Genomic DNA, 23,661 nt, shown 5'->3' on the forward strand with positions numbered 1-23,661 from the left:
TAGATTACGAAATGATAGTTTGATCTAATGTAAATTAGATTACTGCTACAATTTCTTTTTAGACAGACCTATAAAATGTGATCATAGCCCCAATTAGTACCATTCCTCCAGGAACTTGAAAAGACATTCTTCCAATAACATTCTGCAGTTCTCCAGAATCAGGATGGAATGCTGATAAATATAGCTGCTGTGCCCGTCGAATTTTATCTACAGTTGTTCCGCTTGATTCCTCGCCTTTCCTGAAAAACGTAATATTAACATTAAGTTAAGAACGATAAACTCAAAATCTTTGGTTCTGACAGACAGGGCAGGGTGCTCCCATCTGGAGTCAACTAGGGTCACAATTGGTTTCAATTGAGTTCCTACTTATGATAATAGTCAACAATTACATATATTACAGACAGCTAGCTGGAAGGACATATGACAATCTACTTCACAAACATGCAATAATATATCAAAATCAATGTTTTGAATAAGAAACCTCAACAAACCTATATTTTTCTAGCAGGAGTTTAGCTTCCATCAACTGTGATGAAGGTGTAATGGAAAGCCTAGGATCTGTTATCCAGGAAAAATATTTCAATCTTCCTGTAAATGTTGACTGATCCCATCTGGGCACTGACAAATTAATTCTTTCACTTGTCATTACCGGTACATAAGACAACAATCAAACTGTAGGCCTTATTTCTTATCTGTAAAATATATAAAGTATTGTCACAACAATCCTCAACATTTTATTATCTGCCAAATTTACTGTTTAATCTATGATCCTGATATGTTAGCCTATATTTCTGTTGACATTTTTTTTTATGCCATTGATAGCCTCTACCTGCAGCACACTAATTTTGTGTAATGTCACACTTTAAGTTAGCCTACTCAAAGCAATCTTCTATTGGGTGGACTAGATGGAAGGGGGTAGCAATTTAGGCTATCTAAGAAGGTTTATATTGTATTTTCATAAGTTGAGCTAAGTGGGCATGTTACATCAAAATTCCTAACTTACAAGGCTAGAGTTGATTTTGTAATTCACTAGTTAGTTTTTCAATATTTTTTTGGTATCAATGTTGGACTTTATTATTGTATTATTAGGTCTATTTAATAAAAAATGGCACCATATCATTATATGTTTTAAAGGGAGAATGGCTCTATTCTTTTGAACCTTAAAATAGACAAAAATGGGTCTAAAAGCACACATGTAATATGAATGTATATAAATTGATTTATAATCAATTTTTAAAATTCTTAAATAATTTTTAATCAGTCATGTTCGGTGAAATAAGCGAATAGTCCAAATTGAACATTATTTTTTTTACGCCTACCAAGTCTATTCTACACATTTTGTTCATTTTTATTTTGTCGTTTGGGAATCAACCATTACATTTTCGCACTGTCTGGTTGGATATGTTTGTCTTCGTTCATAATGGCGCCCAAAAACGGGAAGTAAGTGAAGGCTGTCCAATTTGCATTTCCCTAATATGGTGGTAATAATTGTTTGGACTACGTGTCGGGGAACAGACCGTCATTTGCTTTACATGTACTCGAGGATTAAGTTTAAATATGATTTGTGTTTTAATTTCTGCGATACACGTTCTAGCCTGTTTGATTTTTTATGTCCTTGATTATATAGCCTACATGACTTTTGTAGGCCTACTGATAGTGATATCAAAATGTTCATTGTGTCTTTATATTGGATTTTATAAAATGATCCCATATTTTCACGACAAGATATAAATGGACCCATATTGAATTAAAATTTGTGTTTTTAATTTCGTATATTATGCACAATATATACAATTAGAGCTATTAGAGATTAGCTCTTTTAATGTGAGACAATTACTTGACATTTACTTAGGCTATTGCAGTTTTTGTAATGTCTATAGAACACATATGGTTCTCCAGCTAGTTGAAATTAAACTATATTTAGCTCATGAATGTTAAGGGTTCATTGTGGACTTAATTTAACCTTGTCCAATCAAGCAAGGCTTAATAATGTGGCTCTTTAGTCATTGACAATATGCTAAAGCATATGTAAGTACAGTCAGAGTCAAATTAAAGGAATCTATTTCTCGGTTGCTTATAGTTCATTCAAATTTAATGTGTGTCACTGATTCACTGTGGATGATTGAAAATTGATCCGACGTGTAGGCTAACGTTATTCTGTTGTCTGATTTGAATGACATTCATTAATATTCTTGACTCTGTTGTTGTCTATTACAAAAACTATTATAATTATTGGTTTCTTCTTTCAAAATGTTACAAACAAAAAGTTAATATCCCAAATTGACACTATTCGTGGAAACTTATTCCTGTATGGAAGCTACTTTAATTACTTACAATGTCAAAATGTAGTTCTTATTTTTGTATGTGTATCTTCATCACTTTAGAAAACATTGCTGTCTGAACCCTTGCATACCACACATTTCAGAGTTAATCCCCCTTTTCAGCTCTCGGCTGTCTGAGAAAGATTAGCTTGCAGAGTGACGTCACACGTAGTTACCTCAGAGTAAATAACTCCGGCCAGCCAAATTATGGTAAGAAAACGTATGCCTTTCGACCGTACACACACAACTTAAACATTGAAAATTGTTGTTGAAACGAATGCTATATAAGGTCTATGATTTTATGTACTTGGTTCCTTTTTTTAACGGCGATCATGTTTGATCCGACTCCCTTTTCTATTTCCAATCACTTACATTCCATCCATCACTTAAGTTAAGTTACTAGCCTAGTCGTTTTAAATTAAAATTTTAGGGTTAGGGTCAGGTATAAGATTAAAACCTATTAAATTCAGGGTTAGGGGTTTAAGATTAAAACCAATGAGTAATACAAAATCTTCAACAACAAAGAAATATTTTGACACAAAAATGGGAGTCACATCAAGGTTCAAACATGAATGCCTGTGAATGGAATATTATCTGAACATTATTATAGGCCCTACTTGCTTACTTCGCTAGAGTTACAGTCAGTATGTGCGACACAACATGCTATTAAAAATACGTCCCCATCTGCTAAACTGCATGGCAGTAGCTACATGTAGTTCAGCTCTGAACGTAGGTCGACTCATTACACTCGCCCTCTACGTTCTGGAACTGTCCTATTGAATCCTTCTCGAAAATTTAATCGCTTCCCAGTCAATTTTACTGGGCAACTTTTTACTGCTAAACGGTCGCGTGTAAGTCCCTGTGAACGCCTGAACAATATGATTGAACATCTTAGTGAGAAAATAAGACCTTGCTTACCTCGCTAGAAGAACCAGTATGAGCGACACAACACTTTGTTAAAAAATATGTCCCCGTCTTCTAACTGACTTGGAGAACTTCATTGAAAGGGTAACGCACAAATTTACAAACTCGGCCATATAAGATAAGATGAAACAAAATTTAGGTAAGTCTGGGAGAAAAAAATTGAAATCTTCTGAGCTGAACTAGGCAGAAGCAAATGAAATCTAAATATAGGGTAACACACAAATTTATGTAAATCGGCCATATAAGACGAAACACAGTTTTATCAGACCAAATACCCACAAGATGAAAGGCGTCAGTCAGGAAATTCTACATGTCCCCTACCTTATTTAATTATCCTTCATTGAACAACAAAAACTCATTGACAAACAAAAGCTGTCCAGTAGTATTAAACTCAATAAAATGGCGTCATTTGAAGAAGAATGTTATTGTTTAAACAGTGATGCTGCAGGCTCCACAAGGGTTCATGTGCCCTACACAAAGTTATTAGATACCCTAATTCAGTCACAGATAGGTTTAGATCCATTTTAGAGGACGTTGAACTAGTTGAAGCAACAGAAGAAGCCATCTTAAATAAAAATTAACTGGAACTCTGGTTGCCAAGTCAGATATGACTGTATGACGTCGCTAATCTAACGCAATTTGATTGGCTATTGCATCAATCGGCTGAGGTATAGAACTGGTACTATCCATACAACTAGCTGGCCATACAACCATTTGTTGGTCGGATGCGACCATAGCCTCGATCGTTGTATGGATTGGTTGTAAGCCCTATCGTGTAAACGCCACTTTAGAGGAAACTCATTTATATAAGCTTTTATACTATAGTAACTTATAGCTCATATGTGGCTGTGTTGGACAACATACCAATTCTCTTTAATGAGATTTAATTACAAAAACAAAATAACTTTGAATCTTTTGTAGGGTTTGTTGTCTTTACTACGAAGGATACGAGGGACACAGGCAAAGGAATTGAGAATTTTATTATTGGGTTTAGATAATGCTGGTAAAACGACATTATTGAAGTCATTGGCATCTGAAGATATCAGTCATATAACCCCTACACAGGTTGGTATATATTAAATCCATTTTGAAGGGTTTAAATTCAGGTCCTAATTCAACTGTTACACTGATTTCTGTGCCTTGTTTACCAGGGTACACTGATCTGACTCGAGGAATTGTCCATATATTGATTGGATAATATTTCCTTATGAAAACATTTTTATTGGTCTACAAACTGTAAAGCAGGTTTTACAGAGTGTTCACTACTCAATTCATTACAAATAATCTTTTCTTGAATAATGATCTGACTATCATTGTGGCATGATCATACAGACTCTTGGCCATTAAAGAGAAGTTTTCCTCGGACAGTTTTCACCTACTCTTCGATGAATTCCAACTGCCAAGGGCCCTTTTACGTGCAAACTAACGTGTACACTGCTACAGGATTTCATCTGATCAACAAGATGCTGTTCATCATCTTACCACTTCCTGTTGCCGCTCATGTAATGACAAAATTTGTCAATTTTAAAATCGTTTGCTTATTAAAAACAATGCAAAAGTATCTTAGATGAGGAGAGCTATTTAAGCTTATTTTATAAGGTATGGTTATAAGCTCTTTTTCCTAAATTTAATTTCAAATGAGTCTAGGAGAATGAGATCTATAGTTCTCCCTTTCTTTCAAGCCTGTTTTAACCACAGAATATAAGATTTAAAATCATGATCTTTTAGAGGCATTTAGTAACTGGATAGAGCAATAAACTATAACACATTCTTATGGAAGAACAATTACTGATTTATTTGGGCGACGTTTCGAAGAGTATTCTCTCAACGTTTTCAAGCAATATTTAAAATCATATTTTTAAACTTTTACAAATATATTTTCAGGGCTTTAATATCAAAACAGTGCAATCAGCAGGATTCCAGTTAAATGTATGGGATATAGGTGGACAAAGGAAAATTCGTCCATATTGGAAAAATTATTTTGAAAATACAGACATTTTGGTATGTGGTGATATGGTTTAAATACTGTACCCTTTCAGCATTTGGTTTCATTGAGTACTAGAATTCCGGTATTAACATTGTCCAACAGCTCATTTGGAGTATCATTTCTGATCATGGAGTGCTCATAGAAGCTATCCACTAATTTGTTCTAATACTATCTTTTCTGCTTATCTGAATTGAGGACAGATTCTTATTAAAGTATAGCCCAATATTCATCACAGCTTATTTAAAATACAAATTTTAAATTGTTTTTACCAAATCCATTCAGACTGAAGAGTGTAACCATTATTCTTTTTTTTAATATTTTTACAAATGTTTGTCAAATTACTTTTGAGTGATTTAAATGAATATTCTATTTTTCAGATTTATGTTATAGATAGTGCAGACAGAAAACGGTTTGAAGAAACAGGGGAGGTTTGTGTGATTTTTGTGTACCTATTTCTATGTTGGCTACCATAGTCATACAGTTAAAAACATTTCGCAACACACTTCACTCTTAATGGGGACAGCCCCTGCCACCCTGATCAAAAAAGGTGTATTTATCACCCCTTCTACATGAAGAATTAATATTAAAATAGTATGCCAAAAAACAAAAATGTTACATTTCAATTCATGTTTTGGAATAAAACATTCCCATTCAGTATGTTCAGTTGAGATGGTCCTTGCTCTTTCTGGTGCACAGTAAAAATATTTCTTTAAAGTTGTTGTTATTGTAGGAATTAACTGAATTATTAGAGGAAGAAAAGTTAAGTGGTGTACCTGTTATGGTTTTTGCTAATAAACAAGATTTAGTAACGGCTGCACCTGCTAGTGATATCGCAGAAGGTTTAAATCTACATCAGATCCGAGACAGAGAATGGCATATACAGGCCTGTTCAGCACAGACAGGCGAGGGTGTTAAGGTACATACTTCATACATAGTACTTTTTGGGTTAGTTTGTCAGGGTTCTTGGAAAAAGTCATCAATTAAAGTCACAATGTCCCAGAAGGCCAGTGATATTTTCCTTAGATAAATGTACCAAAATGAAGAGCTATAAAATGTTATTTAAATATTAATTTAGACAATTAAATTAAGAACAAACCAGTTTAGATACTATCTTGACATTGATGTTCATGGAGAGAAATAACGATGGCAATGTTAATTTAAGTGTTGTGAAGTTTAGATGACCATAACTTATATAATTATGTTAGTATTGATTGATTTGATTAATTTTAATATATGTTTATTTTGTTTATTTACAGCATGGTTTAGATTGGTTAATTAAAGCATGTAGTAAAAAGAAATAAAGATACTCGTTCAATCTAATATAATATAATATATCTAGATATCTTCTTATATCTACATGTATCATCACTCATTTATATTTGTGTCAATATTGTAGAAAGTGATGATTTTTACTTACTGGATACAATAATATAGCTATTTCCTGTAAACGTATTGGCAACACAAAACAAACTAGAAAACTATTTGAGTGTGCCTTTAATTTGCACAGAAACAAGGCATTGCCAGTATGTCAAACTGATTAGCGGTCGTTTATATTGTATGGTTATGTAATCAGGAAAAGCGTGATTTAAGATACTGTAAAATAAATTTTTATGTGACTTGCTCTACCTAATTTAGACAATCTATATTATGGTAAAAAACATTTTTTATATTTTGTACTGCATCTCATATAATAAAGGAGATGTGACATGTCTTATTTAGACAGAGCTGGTCACATGATGGTGTTAAATATAAATTATTATCACTGGTCACATTCATTTCAATACACAGTTTTGTCCTCATTATTTCTTGGTTTACAGTAATTAAAGTAATTCACAGTTTTTATGAATTCCTTTATTATCATGATAATCATTTATATCTATTGTGTATGTTTTCATTGCAAACAGAATAGTCATTCCCGCCAAAAGTTTGGTAATTGTGCATTGAGAGTGTCGTCCATAATTTGGCATGGAATCGGTCATTTAGATTTAGAAGTTAACAGTTTGGAATAGGCTGCACGTTACTTTTAATCAAAATTAATAAAATGGATCTGTTTTGCATTTAAACCTTTCAGTTGGACCAGAAAACTTAATTTGATTGGAAAATTATATTAATAAAGTTTCAAATAAACAGAAAACAGATCTGAGACCTACCGGTCGGTCCCCCATTTTTCAAAGAGAGCAAAGGACTATTAAAATAGGTCTGGCTGTCCATTACACTTTTAAGGACACATAAAATCTCCTTCTAATTGAGATAGAATGTTCAAACTGTTGGCTTGTTATCTCAGGAGCTGAAAATATGTATTTCCTTTATCCTCATTTAAGACTTACAAACATACCCCATTAATCTTTAAATGTTTATCCGTCCAATCAAATTATAACAATTCTTCAGTATTTAGAAGACTTACTTATAAAATGAATTATTTTTTGAGCAATTTTGTGATTTATTCATATCAAAAACAGCAGTTTTTCCGTCCAAATTTTTAAAGATTACTGAATATAAAACAGGAAAAGTATAATCAATCAAATTTGTGTTTGTTATATTTAAATGGCGTTTACACTATACAACCAATCCATACAACCGTCGGGTGCAACATGATACAATTGTTCTGTTGATTGTACGGCAACATTTTGTTCCTTTTTAATAACTCAATAAAATGGCAGTAAGGCCATGCTTCGTATACAGATTTATTAGATATTCTAATTCAGTCGTGGATAGGTTTATAATCCATTTTAGAGGACATCAGAGTGACAGAAGACATCTTTAATCACGATTTCAGATATGACGTCATATACCCATATGACGTCTTATATGATGCAGTTGGTTTGATGAGAATAGAACTGATCCTATTCATACAACAAGCTGTCCATCCGAGGGGGGTTGGATGGCTGAATGGTTAGCATGCGCGCGCTGTATCAAAAAGTCTGTCATTGAGTCGACTGGCGTGGTTTTGATTCCACGGTTGTACGTGACAATGAGTAGGGTCGCCTGTCCAACCTCTTGGGTTTTCTCCGGGTCCTCCGGTTTCCTCCCACTGCTAAAGACCCCTACGCGCAAGCGAATTATTGAAATAAAATTAAACCATATGTTGGTCCCGAAATGACCTAGTTTGTGTCGAGTGGACGTTAAACCCAATTTCTCTCTCTCTCTGTGTCCATCCGACCATTTGTCTGATAGGTTGGTCGCTGCATCTGATGGTTGTAACCACTGCTTAAGGAACGATTTGTTCATTAAAGTTCTAAATTATTTAGTTAGGGACTTAATTTGAGTATTTTCATATTACTGACAGCGAATATCAGATATCTGGCGAGACGTATCCCTAAATAAAATGAAAAGATAATTAATGATGTCGTTAATTCAAGATGTGTATGATATATGCTGCATTGGTCTTGTTGGAGAATTGCAAACTTGTGACCTCATTACTGTACGAGTATCAATTAGAGATCTCATATTACTATTAATAGCTAGTGACTAGTTGACAAAGTAGTTAAACTGACTTGGATATGGAACTTAGTCTACATTATTCAAAACATTTAGTATGATATTAGTCACATCAATTCAATTACCACCAATATTTATGTTATTCTTTTGAGTGTAGATAATAGCCATGTTGTGAAGTTTTGTTTATTTGTTGCCATAGTTTACAGTCAAATCACTTAGTAATGATGGGGAAATTAAGGGTAAATAACATCTTGGCTTACAGTAATATTCAGTTTGATGTGGCTTTTCCATTTACACATTTCTATCTGCTATTGGGAAATGGACAAGATATGAATTTCGTACCATTAAATGATCAGTCACACATATGTACAGTGTACAGGTAAATAAAACTTGCTAATTCCATAAACCTTTATCTTTGTACTGTACATAAAACAGTTTTTATGTGTCGCTGGCGACAAGGTTTCTTAATCAATACCATGATTGTGCCAGGGTAAATATGTCTATAAGCTTACAATTACAAAAGGTAATATATTGAATTCAAACATATAGGCTTATAATTTTGTTAAATTTCTAATTTAGCTGATGTGTTGAAAACATATCTACATAATAGTATTGTGGATTGGTGAGTCATGAATGATCTCCGTTAATTAGTGAATGACATTGCTGATAGTCATTAGAATATATTAACTGTCTTTTGGACCACAGATCTAAAAAATAAGGCGTTTTTACTCATACTTTAATTTAGAACCACTTATTTCAAGATATACTGTATAAGATTTGGGACAATTCCTTTAAGTATTGTAAATTAAACACAGCCAATTACAAATATTAGTACCTCAAGAAATATTGATTTTAATTGGCCAGGGATATTCACATGAATTCAGAAGTTTGATGCCATAGAAATATTTGTGATTTGTCTATGCTATGAATGTTCATTCCATTTTACATGTACGTGTCTTGGGAGAAAATAAAAGTGTATGTCGTCTTTCATGTTTCATAAGCTGATGATGTTGTCATGTCGAGTATAATTAAAATTATATCAACATTTCATTCCATATTAGTCTTCAGTTGGTTACTCCACCTCATCTTGGTCTGAAGACGTGCAGATTAAATCAAAAAAAGAAGTGAAATGGGTTTGGCTTTTGAAATTGAAGTCCAACTCATGCTTCATTAACCTGCCGGTACTTAGAAGTAATGGGCATTGTTTGGGGCAAGATATGCTTTTAAATGTTGGTGATTTGTATCTTGTGTGAAATGGAATGGGGTTTACTGTTCTGCTCCAACTGAGCTGATGAAGACGGTCATACAGCGTGTGATGAGGGAAATTTTGCTCAGACAGCAGCACTACGGCCTTCTTTTAAATTCCAACTGTCGAGGGTTCTTTTTCATCCCATCCGAATGACTATGCCTTGTCCCTTTCCGGGCCCTCTGTCCTGTACCACAGACAAGGGGGAACCAAGCCAGAAAATCCTGATGAACTTACTCAGCATCACCGGGATCAAACACTTAGCCATCCCAGCTCCCTATCTCATTGCGTCTCTTTGTAAATATAAAGTAATATTTTTATACTGTGTAAAATATTGGCGAGTTGATGAGATACTTAATTTCATAGACTTATTTGTCACAACACATTGCAAACCCCCTACACTGTAGCTACAATTGATCTCAATTCAAATCGACAATATTGAGCTGTGAGTATAGCAAGCAAGAGATGTTCCTGTCATTTGAATGAAAAGACAAAAGAGAGAGAGAAATTGGGTTCAACATCCACTTGACACAAACTAGGTCATTTCGGGACTAACATATGATTCAATTTTATTTCATTAATTTGCTTGCATGTAGGGGTCTTTAGCGGTGGGAGAAAACCCACAAGGTTGGACAGGCAACCCTACTCCTTGTCACGTACAACCGTGGAATCAAAACCACGCCAGTCGACTCAATGACAGACTTTTTGATACAGCGCGCGCATGCTAACCATTCAGCCATCCAACCCCCCTCGGATGGACAGCTTGTTGTATGAATAGGATCAGTTCTATTCTCATCAAACCAACTGCATCATATAAGACGTCATATGGGTATATGACGTCATATCTGAAATCGTGATTAAAGATGTCTTCTGTCACTCTGATGTCCTCTAAAATGGATTATAAACCTATCCACGACTGAATTAGAATATCTAATAAATCTGTATTTGACCACCCAATAATCCCCCACAAAAAGAAAGACAAAAGAGAAATAACTTGTAACGAATTCTTCATACATAAAAGCAACAAATGTTATCATTCTCTGAAAACCATAGATGGTACTCAATCGAAAATAAAATGAATTTTCAGACCCCCACAAACGATGACTATCAAGTTAACATAAGAAGATCAGGTGACGAAAGCATGCAATCATATTTTCTCTACACACAAAACATGTTTGATTTTGTCATAATTCTACTACTCCATATCTGCTATCGGAACTAACAAATATATTCTTTGCCGTAATCGACAGCAAATCTATCATCATTTATGATTCCCTGACTCTCAATCAAACACAAAGATGGGCATATGTTTCAATCGAGCACAAAAATATGTCTCACTGACATTTATATACAAGCAGAAATCTTTGCCTTTTTGAATTTATACTTGAATCAAATTAATATGGAAACTGTAATAGATTTATTTGGTTTGCGATTGATCTAAATCCTATACCCCACAGAAGCCAGCAAAACATAAACAATTTGTTGAGACAGACTATGGGTTTCTGAGAATGGATGCATCATACAATATATTTATATCATTACTGTTAGCTACACTACAGTAAAACATCTACATACGCCTATATACAGGACTCTATCAAACATAATGGCAATAAGACATTTCCAAGCTTTTTAATTCTTTCACTGCACAGGCATTCTGAAAATGTTAGACATAAATAGCCCAGGTTTTTTTTGTTTTTCGACCTTCTGTAATGAGATTCACGTTCACTCTCATTATCCGAAAGAAAATACACTTTCCCGCTATCAGAATCCGCTAATAAATCGACTCATTCTGTCAAAGAGAAATAATCCTGTTTGCATTTCGCAGCCATCTTCACTGAACAATAGAACTTGTAATCAATGCACAATTGAAAATCCCCATAAGCAAGCCATGTGGGAATGACATCAACGGTACACAATGCCTTATGGACTAGCAGACGAATTCACTAGCAGATGATTCAAGTTGTCTGTAGAATGAACTATGACACCAGTGGAGCAGCTACGCCATCTAGCTTTGGGAATTATATTGAGCATGTACGATCTTGGCAATTTACGACTAAATAAATGTACGATCTTGGGAGTTGAGCAATTTATAGAATTCAAGTCAAATCAGTTGATTTGGATTCTATATTCATTTTTTTAAACTTTAAAGTATTGTAATCGAGTAAAATATTTAAATTTCATGTCATCAGAACCAGATGCTTTCAATGTCAATCAGACAAAACTGGAAAACATTAACTAGTAAGAGCCCTGTGTCTATATCTATATATATTTAAATTAACACTCTCATATTTACAGCTATATAACAATTCATTATTACCAGAAACTGGTCTATTATCAAATTTTTCTTAATAAATACTACAAGCCAACAGTGAGGCTGATGTACCCCGCCGCAATCCCAAAATAAATAGATGACACATACTGATTAATTGCACGTTTATCTTTTTCAAAAGTATTGAGCAATCAAACTGATTATCTATACTAGTCTAAGCAAAAAATGTTCAGGATTAAACTCAGTCAAGGTTTTGAAGTACCTGGTAGTGAAACTATACACCAAGTTTCATCAATCTCCGTGTCCCAAAGCATCAACCAATGAAATTGCTTAGTTCTGCTTTGCTTTAGTGGGAAATGTTAATATGTTAATCATTGAACTCAGTCAAGACATTCACCTATTGAATGACTACACCAAGTTTAAACATTCTACATCAATTAAAAGCAGAGTTATTTTTCAAAGTCTTGACAAAACAAAATTAGTGGAAAATGCGCATGATCGAATTCTGGAAAGGCATTCACCTAATAAGACACCTACACACAAGTTTGAACATTCTGCCTCAATTAGAAAGAGTTATTGTGTTCCAAAGTCTACACCAATCAGACTTAAGTTTCTACTTTGCCTCAGCAGAAAATACTCAGCATCGAACTTAGTCAAGGTATTGATGTAATGATACTATACACAAGTTTCATCACTCGCATTTAATTAGAGCTAGTTATTGTGTCCCAAAACATCAACCAATCAAATTGCTTATCTCTGCTTACCCTAATCAGAACATGCTCATCTTCGAACTCCATCAAGGCATTCACCTAATAAACACCTACACCAAGTTTGAGTTATTGTGCCTCAAAAATTGTCACGGACGGACCCATTTTAATAGTCCCCTGCTTTCTTCAAAAGTCGGGGGACAAAAATCTGGAAATGAATCTAGTGGATGGACACAGATTTTGGGGGGAGGGGGGTATACTCAAATACCAGTGACGACAGTATTAAAAGAAACATAAATTATCAAAACAAAAATATACAGTCTAACAATACTCCATCAGCTCTTGAGCAAATAAAATAATTGTATGAATGTCGACTGAAGAATTATCTGTAATAGTCACATCTGCTGTAAACGCAAGAGGACTGCACCACTAAATGGCAGTATTTTCAATAATCTTTGTTCTTCAATAGAAAAGAGATTCATTTAGATATTAGATAAAGATTTGTAATCAAATTCTTTTCTAAAATATAAGGCCAGGCTTTATGTGACAGTCTTGTATTTTGGCCAATAAATATTTCCTAGTTCATATTTTTCAAAGAAAGAGAAAAATAAAAGGTTTCATAAATTAATAGATAAATGGGTGGAAAAAAAAGTTTCCTACAGTAGGCTACATTATTCAACTGCTAGTTGACTGAAGATTCAAGCTGTCCGACTGTGGTTTTTGAATATCAAGAAGTGACTTGTCAACAAATGTAACCCTAAACATACTACTGGGCCATTTTTTTATGATATAAGATAGCAAGTCGCATAGTTCTTTTTCACAACATGTAAATTTCTTTAAACATTTGTACAGTTGCTCATTAAAATAGTTAAGACTGTGAAAATATGATTTGGCGTATCAAGGTCACGGTTCATTAATTTTTGAACTTAGATGTATTAGGAAAATATTCTTGGCCAACAGATCCTGACATTATATTTTAAAAAAAGATTTGAATATAAAGTTTCATTTATCCTGTATGTAAATTATTTACAATAGCCTGAGTAAAATCACTAGTTGATGTATAACCTCCCATATCTTGAGTTCGGAACTGTAAAATACAAAAGAAGCACTATTAAAGTTACTAACAAAAATATTACCGAGAGAGACAGATTATCATGGAGATTTAACAGCAACCCAACACAAATTAACTCATTTTGGGACTAATATGGTATATCTTTATTTCAATGATTCATTCACCTTAGGAGTGGGAGGCAGGAGAACCAAGAGAAAATCCAAAAGATTAAGAAAGACAACTTAACTCCCTGTCATACATGTTTGGGATTGAAACCACAACCATCCACCTTAATGACAGAGAAGCATGATCTAAAGCACACAGAAATCGAGGTCTAAAGTGCACATGCTAGATCACAAAGCTATGCAACTTTATAGCAGTGTTGGTATCAGGCTTTAAAAGGTTTTACTTCTCATGGGATTGAAATCTCAATCATGTGGGAGACATAAGTGTCTAAGCATAGCGCTTCAGATTATCCTACCACATCCATTTCAATATAAATATTAAATTATAGCTATTATTAATGCCACTCCAAGTTAACAATGGAGATGCTTTGCCAGGCCAGAAAACAGATGTGTTGTGAGCAGTATCGTGACATAATCAAACTTTTCAGATAGGGTTATTTGTCGAGCTAGTATCATATTCAGTTGGTGCATACCTTTTGCATGTTCACTCGATTGACATTTTTCAAGGGATTGAGATAATTCAATTCAGAAACAATCAAGTATATCCCTTAAAAAGTTACAACTATAAAATGATAAGTTATTTACCTTGCCCGATTTAACAACTCTATAAACAGCATCTTCTATTAAACGAGAGTGAAATTCTAAATGTAGATGTTTTAACATATTACATGCACCCAAAATGGTGGCGGTTGGATTCGCTATATTTCTACCAACAGCTTCAGCATATGAATGACGAGCACCCTAAAGAAAAAAGAAAGATGAAATAAAGGATACGTATTTAGGTCACACCCATTTTAACTTGTATTCTTCTGTAACACCTATTAAAATGTGTCTTCTTATTTCTTGGGGGTGACAAAATACAAACTAAAAACAAAAAGTACTTTTTCTCTTCTCAAAGGCTTATAGTACTTGCACATTTGTAAGTTTTGAAATATTAAAAAACAAAAAATGTTCACAGGACTCAAGTAGCTTTATCAAAACCCAGAAGAAATACAAATTAATTTGGATTTACCTTAATCATGAATGCATTTTGAAATAAATGTGATCCAGATAACAATTGGCCATTCATCTTTGATTATTGTATTGTCTTAATGGGTGATACGTTTGGCAATCAATGCGACTGGTGAAAGGTGGCATTTAATACATTAATTCCTTGTTTGTTTTAACATCTTGTACCAATTTTCTTAAAATAAATTTGTTGGGCATAAAAATTCATTAGAAATTATACCGGTAAGCATTTATTAGAAAAAAGCAATTATCGGTTGTTTTTTACCTGTTCATAGATGGCAACATCATGACTGAAACTCTCTCCAGGAACAACACCAGCTCCCCCTACCAGTCCCGCAGCTAAATTATCAACTATGTTACCATAGAGATTGGGCATCACCATGACATCAAATTGATGTGGATTAGACACAAGCTGTCAAATAAAATAAATTGTGTTCAGAGCAACCAAGAACAAACAATACTGGTTAAACAGATAGCAAACGATGTATACATTACAGAATTTCTAATGAATAATAAAATCTAAATCAAGTAAATTATTCAGAAGCTGTTGAGAAAAATGTAGATCATTATTTTCTCCTGGTGTTTGACCAAGCAGGTCAACTGTGTTAGGCATGAATTTTGCAATGCAGCATACACTAAACAACAATTGAGCAACTTTTAAAGGTCCCCCCACCTCTTTTTTTTAATTTCTCTGCTGTTATGTATTTGTCAGTCACATAACTATTTATCCCAATGAAGCAATAAATCAATATGATGTTGGGGCTATGTAATGGTATCAATATTAACGTCATAATAAAAGTTTTAATATAAGTTAGTGGGTGTAAAAAATTTAAATAATATATCATGGTATTAATATGACCTCTTTAGTCTTAACGCAATTACAGCAAAAGGTGATATAAGCACTAACCTGCATACAACAGTTATCTATAATCATTGTTTCAAATTCTATACTAGGATAAAGCTCAGCTATTTCTTCACATGATCTTAAAAACAAACCATCACCTAGCTTCCTGGAAGAAAACACAGATTTACTTTTAAAAACATATAGCTCGGAGAAAGTTCACCTCTCCAGTTGGCTAAATATTCCCTGCAATAATATGGTCGCCAATCAGAATTTAAAACAATACCTTTTGTGGTTTTTCAACTATGCATGAAAGTATCAATCAGTCTCTCTGAGGGATTTAGAACCCCTTGCAAACTACAATATAGTGAAAGTTCAATCTCTAAAATGAATATCAGTACAAACTCAGGCCAGCGGAGGCAACAATGCCCTAAATTTAAAAAAAAAAAAAATATCAGAAATCATTGACTTACATGATATTAGCTTTATGGACAGCTGTTACTTTCTTTCTGTTTAATCTCATAGCATAATCAAATGCAAACTTTGCTATTCTCTGAGATTTCTCCTTTGTCACGATCTTTAGACACTCTACAACACCAGGTACACTCTAATAATACATACAAACAAATTAAACACTTTATAACTCAGTAAACTGTAATAATAAACACTCTGTAACACCTATTGAGCTCTAGTCTAATAACACCATGTAACATTCTAATTATAAGGCCGTGGTTAATTAATATATTGTTTTTCATGACCTGCCCGGCTGCCCACATGTCCATTTTCATCCGTATTATGTGAATAAATCGCGGACACTGGTTACCGTTGGGTTTTCAACGACCAAGTAACTGACATTAGTTATTGCTGAAATAGAAACAGCATTAAACTAAATTAAATTTCATCTCAATAATTAATAATTACCACATGTAGCATGTATATTTCACAAACTCAGGTCATGAGAAACTGACAATTAATTAACCGCGGCCTAAACAAAAGAAATTAGACTTCATCAATATTACAGTCTGGATAACATTAGCCTCTATGCTTTCAATCCTGTATCGGATACAAGGGCAGGGTTTTCAAAAGGAGTACCTCATCATATTATCTACTAACCATCACAGGATAACAATCCCTAACATGATACTGCGATCAGAATATTTATAATAAACAATTGGAATATATAAAGTCTGAACCTGGTTTTACCTCATGTTCTAAAGCACTGTATTCACCTTCTGTTTGTTCACGAATAATAACAAAATCTAGATTATTGTGCTTCGTTTTATAACCTGCTAAACTCTTTATACGTACAACATTGGCAAATAAATCTAACTCTTGCCTGAAATACATATTAAAAATGCTTGATTACTCTAAAGCAAGAATTATTACATCATTGAGACAATACAAAGGCTAGACTGCCTGAGATCAATAGATACCATGATGTCAGTGCCACCCCTTGTGTTTTATTTACTGAAGGTTTAGAGCAGGCGTGTCAAACATGTGGCCCACGCACCTGATCTGGCCCGCCAAGGGTTTTAAATGTGGCCCGTGGAACAAATTTCAACAAACTGATGACGTGTCAATAATTCTTAGAAATTAGCGTTGGAAATCATTAACTATTGTTTTCCGGTTTCAGTAAAACTCTAACTTCTGTACTGTATGTCACAGATATCTAAGGTATATGTAATACCGTACAAGAGATCGTTGAAATCAGTTTGACACCCCTCGTCTAGAGAGTTGATAATGGTCTTGTGATGTGAATAAATGTCTAATTAAAAATTAATGTAACATTTGAACATCAAAAGAAGACCTGCAAAAGGCAGATTTAGCTCTTGTCATGATGCATCTATAAGAAAAGATTCAATGTGGTAAGGGCCAAATTAAAAATCCAGGTCAACTGTAAGACAACACCAATTTAATTTTTCATTTAATGAAACATTTAAATCTTTACCTGATCTGCATGTTTAATGTCTGTAGAACACCACCTTTAAAACTAGAGGGTGTGGCTATAATACCTTTTAATCCAACACCATTTCTTTTAAATGATTCGACCACAGAGCCTACAGTAGCACTCTGAGCAGGTTGTACTTCACTAAAATGATTAAAAATGAAACATATTAATTATCACACAAAACTGTAGCTAAAATAAGAATGCTACTGTAATTATTTACTGTGTTGTGAATCAGGTTAACATAAAACATCAATGACATCTCAAATTATGTTCACTATGTTTCCTGGATAGAATTATTAGAAACATGACAAGGACACAAGGTACTGTGACATCCAAGGGACAAAATGCTTCAACATATTGACACAATTAGTGAAAATCAACAGGATTCTTACGCTCACTCATGTTGACAACATATACCTTTTAAAAGTGTTAACAGGAATCTTCAAATGAACCCATAAACTTAGCTACTGATACTAGACATGTGACTGCATATTTTTTTTCCCAAATACTTTGAAATGGATTTGACTGATTTTTTTTTCTTTACATACCGGGTCCGGAACATTCTCCTGTGACTTATTTGTAATCATGTTACACAGAATTCAGTCCTGTTACAGTTCTGTACAGTCCCATTACTGGTTTGGTGTGAATAGAATAGTGATATAATCAAACACAGCAAACATGTTTAAGTTGTTGTGGTTAGTTGAGATTTTGTTCTTATGTCTCATGCTTTTTCTAGACAAAGTCCTCATTTTCACTTGCTTTTGACATTATTGGGATTGGCAGAATTGAATTCCAGAATGTATTGAATGTATCGTGTGTCCATTCCAACGAAAAGAAAGGGTTTGAATTATTCTAAGGAAAAAAAAACACACACATTTTATTTAAATCCTTGTTCATCTAACCTGATAAAAATTTCCTCAAAGTCTACCGGTGCTCCAGCTGACTGAAAGACCTCCTGAACACTTGCCATTAAATCTGGTCCTACTCCATCTCCTGGTACCATGGTGATGGTATGACGACCAGCAGGATGAGATATTGGTTCAGCTACCGGCTAGAAACATAAACAATTTCTAATAAACACTGTAAATATATGTTAACTCAAGGTTAATTACGTCATCTAGTGCAATAGTAAAGTTATCAATAAGTACGAAATTCTTGAATGTTAACTAAGTTTGGTCGCAATTTCTTTCTTTTCTGTGTTTGTATTATTGTGTTAGAATAGACTGTACCATATTGCTCATTCTTTTTCCTTTTCTCATAGACTAGACCCCAGGAGCAGAAATCAAACACGTTATTTCTATAAATATGAAAATATGACAAGTTTCAAGATCTTGACAGTAAAGACCACCACTGTGTAAAGCGTTCAGTCATTATTTTATGTATCAGTCATCACAAGAATTGTGGAGCATTAGAACCAGATCATTTACCAATTTTACTTGAAAACTAACTAATATAGCAAAGACATGCACTAAATGTGTAGGTACAATTACAATCCGATTAACATACAAATCGAAATTTCAGTTTGTTTAGGGTTTTTTTTAAAATACTTTTACTGAGCCAAACTATGATACTATCAAATAGATCGGAACGGTTTGCGAGGGAGGTAAAATATAGGTAAACTTTGAGTGAATGATACAAACTATTTATATCTTAAGTTTTGTTTTGTTCTCTACAGTAGAGATTCTACTGCTTTGAAGATGTCTCAGTGTACACCTTGACTGAAGCGTGATACTAACTTGACCATTTATTTATAAATAAAATAAAATTTGAATATACAAAGTGAAAGAAAATAGGATCTACTTTTAGTCAGATTGCAGCATGTAACATTCAATACCATTGCTTTCATGTATGTGATGAAGCAAAACATGCCTTTATTGTGGGTTCAATAAAAACCCAACCATATATTTTGACATACATTATAACACATGCATTCAAATGACACTGCATTACAATATAGGCGACAAAAAGGCCAATGGATGGAGGCAAACAACTGAAGCTTAGACAATACAAAACTACATAACTATTTACCCATAACAATTTCATATCACGGGCAGTCATGGCATAACATCCAACATGATAAAACAACAATTAAATAAACTTAGAAATTTAAGACTAAAAACAATTGCCAAAACCGAAGACTATGCAAGACAAATTTTTCTATTTTTCGAAGTTGATGTGTGACTGTGTGCTAGACTTAAACACCTGTTGCTACGACATTAACTTACCTTGTCAAAAGCTGGCTACAGTTTTAAATAGGACAGAAGTAGATAATAGAATTGTATTAAAGAGAGATGTGGATTACAGAATACTTAAAGATATATATTATCTTTTATATTTATGAGCATATTTATACTTATATCATTATGTTCTAATAGAGTTAATTTACTTTACATACTGATATCTTCAAAGAGTTCTAATTGAAATAAGAGGCCCAAGGGTCAGACTAGACCATCAATTAAGATTTATATAGTGTATTAAAGATTTTACTCACAAAATATCAAATTTAATTTTCAGGCATGCATTCTAAAAGTCACTATATTATTATTATTACCTTTAAGATAAGCTCAAATAATAAGACAGTAACGTTTGATGATCACCGTACAAATAGTAATACATGTATGATTATGCTTTAAATACTGCAATATGAATTATGCTATTTTACTTAAATAACCATTGGTTGGTAGTTAGATTTTTAATCCAAACAACGCATTCACTTACTGTTTTAAAGATTAAGATGTATATATGACTATGAATGAAAAATTTATTGATTTCTGTTGATCTATACAGACATGACCATTCCCTTTTTTAAATAGGTAAAATGACATGCTACAGTGTATATATGGTTATATAATGAGTAAATATGTAATTTATACAAATCAACACATCATACATCTACTATATAGGCCAACTAGTTCAATCCATATTCATATTGTATACTGAATTCTAACACTATCTTACCTTGCTTAAAACTGTTGTTTCATGATATTTTTGTTTGTTTCCACATGGCTGTAAGAGATTAAAAGAATTATTTCCCTAGTCCAAAATGTCTGATTTTTGACTGATGTTCTTTTAGAACATTAAAGTAAAAGATCAACTGGAATTCAGGTGTCTTTTGTCTACCACCATAGGATTACCTATTGTAATTTTTGGATTGTCAGTTTGGCTCAGTTTCTTGATCATTGGGCGAATGTGAAAATGCGATCAGTTATATTCCTGCTCTATAACTGCCAAGAAATGATTTATTATGTAACAGTCAACTAGAGAAGTTCTCGTTAGTATAAAACTTTGATTTGGTATTCCTTGTTTATTTGAATAATGTTTTACAACATTATTGTTATTATTAATAAGTCTAACAATGTCAAGGTTACAACTGCTGCCAAACCAGGTACTCTGTAAAAAAGCTTTCAAAAGAACATTAGGTTGACAAATGAAATGGGGTTTAATGGTCTACTTATCTGCACCAACGGGCTAATGAAGATGCATTCTGTACTGTACTACAGTATTATAAATTTTGCTTGACAGCAGCATCTCTTCCCACTCTTCATCAAATTCCAACTGCCAAGGGTACTGTTCTTTTACATGCATGCCAATAAAATGTGTACACATGACCTTGATTTTTCATCTTCTCCAAACAATTAGACGCTCCTAGTGTGTCCTAGTCCTTACAATACCAGACCCTCTGAGATAGCATGATTTAGCCAAACCATCATTATTTCAACTCATAATAATTTGTAATAAAATATCATAGCATTTTTGTATCAAAAATGCCCCCTCAAAATGTGATTTCCAAGCACGGGATCACAGTTTGCTAAGTGGGTAAGACGCTGGCTCACTAGCCTAGAGGACGGGTGTTCGATCCCTGCACTGGCCGAGAATGTTCATCCCCTGATTTTTCGGCGTGTTTCTCCCTTGTCAGTGATGCAGGACGCAGGGCCTGACAACGACAGCTGTCTAGTCATTTGGATGGGACGGAAAACCGAGGTCCTGTGTACACATTGGCGTGCACGTAAAAGATCCCTTGACAGTTGGAATTCAATATAAGAGTAGGTCGTAGTGCCTCTATCTGGGCAAGATTTCTCTCATAGCACACTGTATGGCGTATGCCCGTCTTCATTAGCCCCGTTCGGAGCAAAACAGTAGGACGTTAAACCGCATTTCATTTCATTTTGATTTCCAAGCATGTTTGGAAGGTGTAACCAAGGGACATAACTTGTGTATTGCTTGGAAACTGCATTTTGCGGGCCATTTTTGAAAAAAAATCGTTAGGATTTTAATCTAAAATGCCAATTTGGCTTAAAGAACGATATATTAAATTAAAAATTATCAAGTATCGATATCAATATAAATTGTTGTCATAGGCCCATGGCCATATTTAAAATAATGGTGGATTTCTTTACAACAACTTCCAAACTTGCTTGGAAATTGCATTTTGTGGGGCATATTGACACAAAAACATTACCATTGTAAATTAGCAATGACAATTTTACATAAAGAACAGTTATATGGATATAAATCATTATCTTTTAAGTTCATATAAATGGTAAATTTGGGTGGATTTTTAAATGTAAATCGTGTTAATGGACTGTCTGCTGTCCTAGACTTAGCACCACTGAGACAGAAAAACATGGCTGGAAAATCCAACCAAACTTTTTCAGCCAAGGATCGAAATAGAGACCTCTTGGTTATTAATATTTGCCTATGTATAGGCTACTTGATATCGATCTCTACTTAGGTCTAGGAGTAGTAGTAGTAGTAGTAGTACTACTAGACTAGGCTAACTAGAGTAACTGCCATTGGAGTTTGCACAATTTGCAGCTGAGAAAAATGTAAATGTAAATGGTGCCATTATTTCAAATTCCTATTATTTGCAAACTGATAGTTAAAAAATAAATGTGGAATCTTTTGGGGCTTCACTTACTGCAATTAACGACCGAAAACTCCCTAAAATTGTTCGACCGACACAAGGTCGAAACATTGAAGTGGTCGCCATGCTGAATTCTGAAGGCGAATTATGACGTCACGAAAGGGGTTTTCCAAAGCCAAATAAACGAAGGGAGACAACTCCATGTATTAAGCTCACTTTATTTTAGTCTCTATCATCCAAAAAAATATTCTACGAATATGTTGAAGACTAGGAGGTTTTGGGTGACCGAGACTAACTTTTTTTGGGCACAGACTACTAATTCTCTCCACATTGACTTCAATGATACTCCATGACATTCCCATAATCTTAATTTTAATAACCACAAATGACCTAACGTTTCACAACCATCTGATAATAATATAGAAGGGATTTGGCCATTTCGATTTTTTGCTAGGCCTGGTCAAAGGAATCTGTAGACAGGAACATCCTTTTAGTAGACAATGAGTCATGACCATTATTCATGTCTGTTTACTTCCTCATCCTTCCACCCTTCGATCTAGAAAAAGTTAATGAACAAGCCAACAGTGAGGCTGATGTCCCTCACCAAAATCCCAAAATAAATAGATGACACATTTTAATTTATCGCACATTTATTTTTTTCAAAAGTAGCCTATCAAGCAATCAACTATACACCCTATCTGATAGAATCAAAGTTATCTTGTCCTTAAGCATTGACCAATGAAATTGCTTAGCTCTGCTTAGCTTTAGCTCGAAATGTTAATCATTGAACTCAGACAAGACATTCACCTAATTAAACATTCTACCTCAATTAAAAGCAGAGTTGTTATGCTCCAAAGTCTTGACCAATCAAA

The 23,661-nt window shown here is 33.9% G+C and overlaps 3 protein-coding genes across 5 annotated transcripts in view; 1 reads left to right on the forward strand and 2 right to left on the reverse strand.

Moving 5' to 3' along the window:
- Positions 1-2,444, reverse strand: part of LOC126808830 (sideroflexin-2) — a 71,468-nt gene extending 69,024 nt beyond the window's left edge. The window contains exons 1-3 of the mRNA XM_050533820.2: positions 2,335-2,444; positions 492-692; positions 69-239 (exon numbers count right to left, since the gene is read on the reverse strand). Of these exons, the coding sequence (XP_050389777.1) occupies positions 69-239; positions 492-646 (326 nt within the window). The 5' untranslated portion in view covers positions 647-692; positions 2,335-2,444. The remainder of the gene's footprint in view (positions 1-68; positions 240-491; positions 693-2,334) is intronic.
- LOC126808836 (ADP-ribosylation factor-like protein 3) lies at positions 2,426-9,655 on the forward strand. Of its 2 annotated transcripts, none has more exons than XM_050533827.1 (6): positions 2,426-2,531; positions 4,167-4,310; positions 5,130-5,246; positions 5,610-5,660; positions 5,963-6,148; positions 6,489-9,655. In XM_050533827.1, the coding sequence occupies exons 1-6, from the start codon at positions 2,529-2,531 to the stop codon at positions 6,531-6,533; spliced, it is 546 nt and encodes a 181-aa protein (XP_050389784.1). In that variant the 5' UTR covers positions 2,426-2,528; the 3' UTR covers positions 6,534-9,655. The 2 variants fall into 2 exon arrangements, with proteins under 2 accessions (XP_050389784.1, XP_050389783.1); XM_050533826.1 differs by lacking the exon at positions 2,426-2,531 and adding an exon at positions 2,584-2,610.
- A 1,251-nt stretch (positions 9,656-10,906) lies between these two features.
- On the reverse strand, positions 10,907-22,955 carry LOC126808827 (isocitrate dehydrogenase [NAD] subunit beta, mitochondrial). Of its 2 annotated transcripts, XM_050533814.2 has the most exons (10): positions 22,844-22,955; positions 20,884-20,931; positions 18,828-18,976; positions 17,926-18,066; positions 17,181-17,313; positions 16,451-16,584; positions 16,044-16,146; positions 15,402-15,548; positions 14,714-14,869; positions 10,907-13,979 (listed from the first exon to the last, which is right to left on the reverse strand). In XM_050533814.2, the coding sequence occupies exons 1-10, from the start codon at positions 22,913-22,915 to the stop codon at positions 13,899-13,901; spliced, it is 1,164 nt and encodes a 387-aa protein (XP_050389771.1). In that variant the 5' UTR covers positions 22,916-22,955; the 3' UTR covers positions 10,907-13,898. The 2 variants fall into 2 exon arrangements, with proteins under 2 accessions (XP_050389771.1, XP_055954310.1); XM_056098335.1 differs by lacking the exons at positions 20,884-20,931; positions 22,844-22,955 and adding an exon at positions 20,151-20,161.
- Between the last annotated feature and the right edge of the window lie 706 nt (positions 22,956-23,661).

This window comes from Patella vulgata, chromosome 1 (genome assembly GCF_932274485.2).
Source record: "Patella vulgata chromosome 1, xgPatVulg1.2, whole genome shotgun sequence".
Lineage (NCBI taxonomy): Eukaryota > Metazoa > Mollusca > Gastropoda > Patellidae > Patella > Patella vulgata.

Excerpts from the sequence above, each read along its gene's own strand:
- LOC126808836 (XM_050533826.1), top strand. Across the intron at positions 4,311-5,129 it reads GTCATATAACCCCTACACAG|GGCTTTAATATCAAAACAGT; the intron begins GTTGGTATATAT and ends ATATATTTTCAG. Across the intron at positions 5,661-5,962 it reads GGTTTGAAGAAACAGGGGAG|GAATTAACTGAATTATTAGA; the intron begins GTTTGTGTGATT and ends TTGTTATTGTAG.
- LOC126808827 (XM_050533814.2), bottom strand. The coding sequence starts at position 22,915 with ATGGCGACCACTTCAATGTTTCGACCTTGTGTCGGTCGAACAATTTTA. Across the intron at positions 18,067-18,827 it reads TTTGAGGAAATTTTTATCAG|TGAAGTACAACCTGCTCAGA; the intron begins GTTAGATGAACA and ends TAATCATTTTAG. Across the intron at positions 14,870-15,401 it reads ATGTTGCCATCTATGAACAG|GGTGCTCGTCATTCATATGC; the intron begins GTAAAAAACAAC and ends TTTTTTCTTTAG.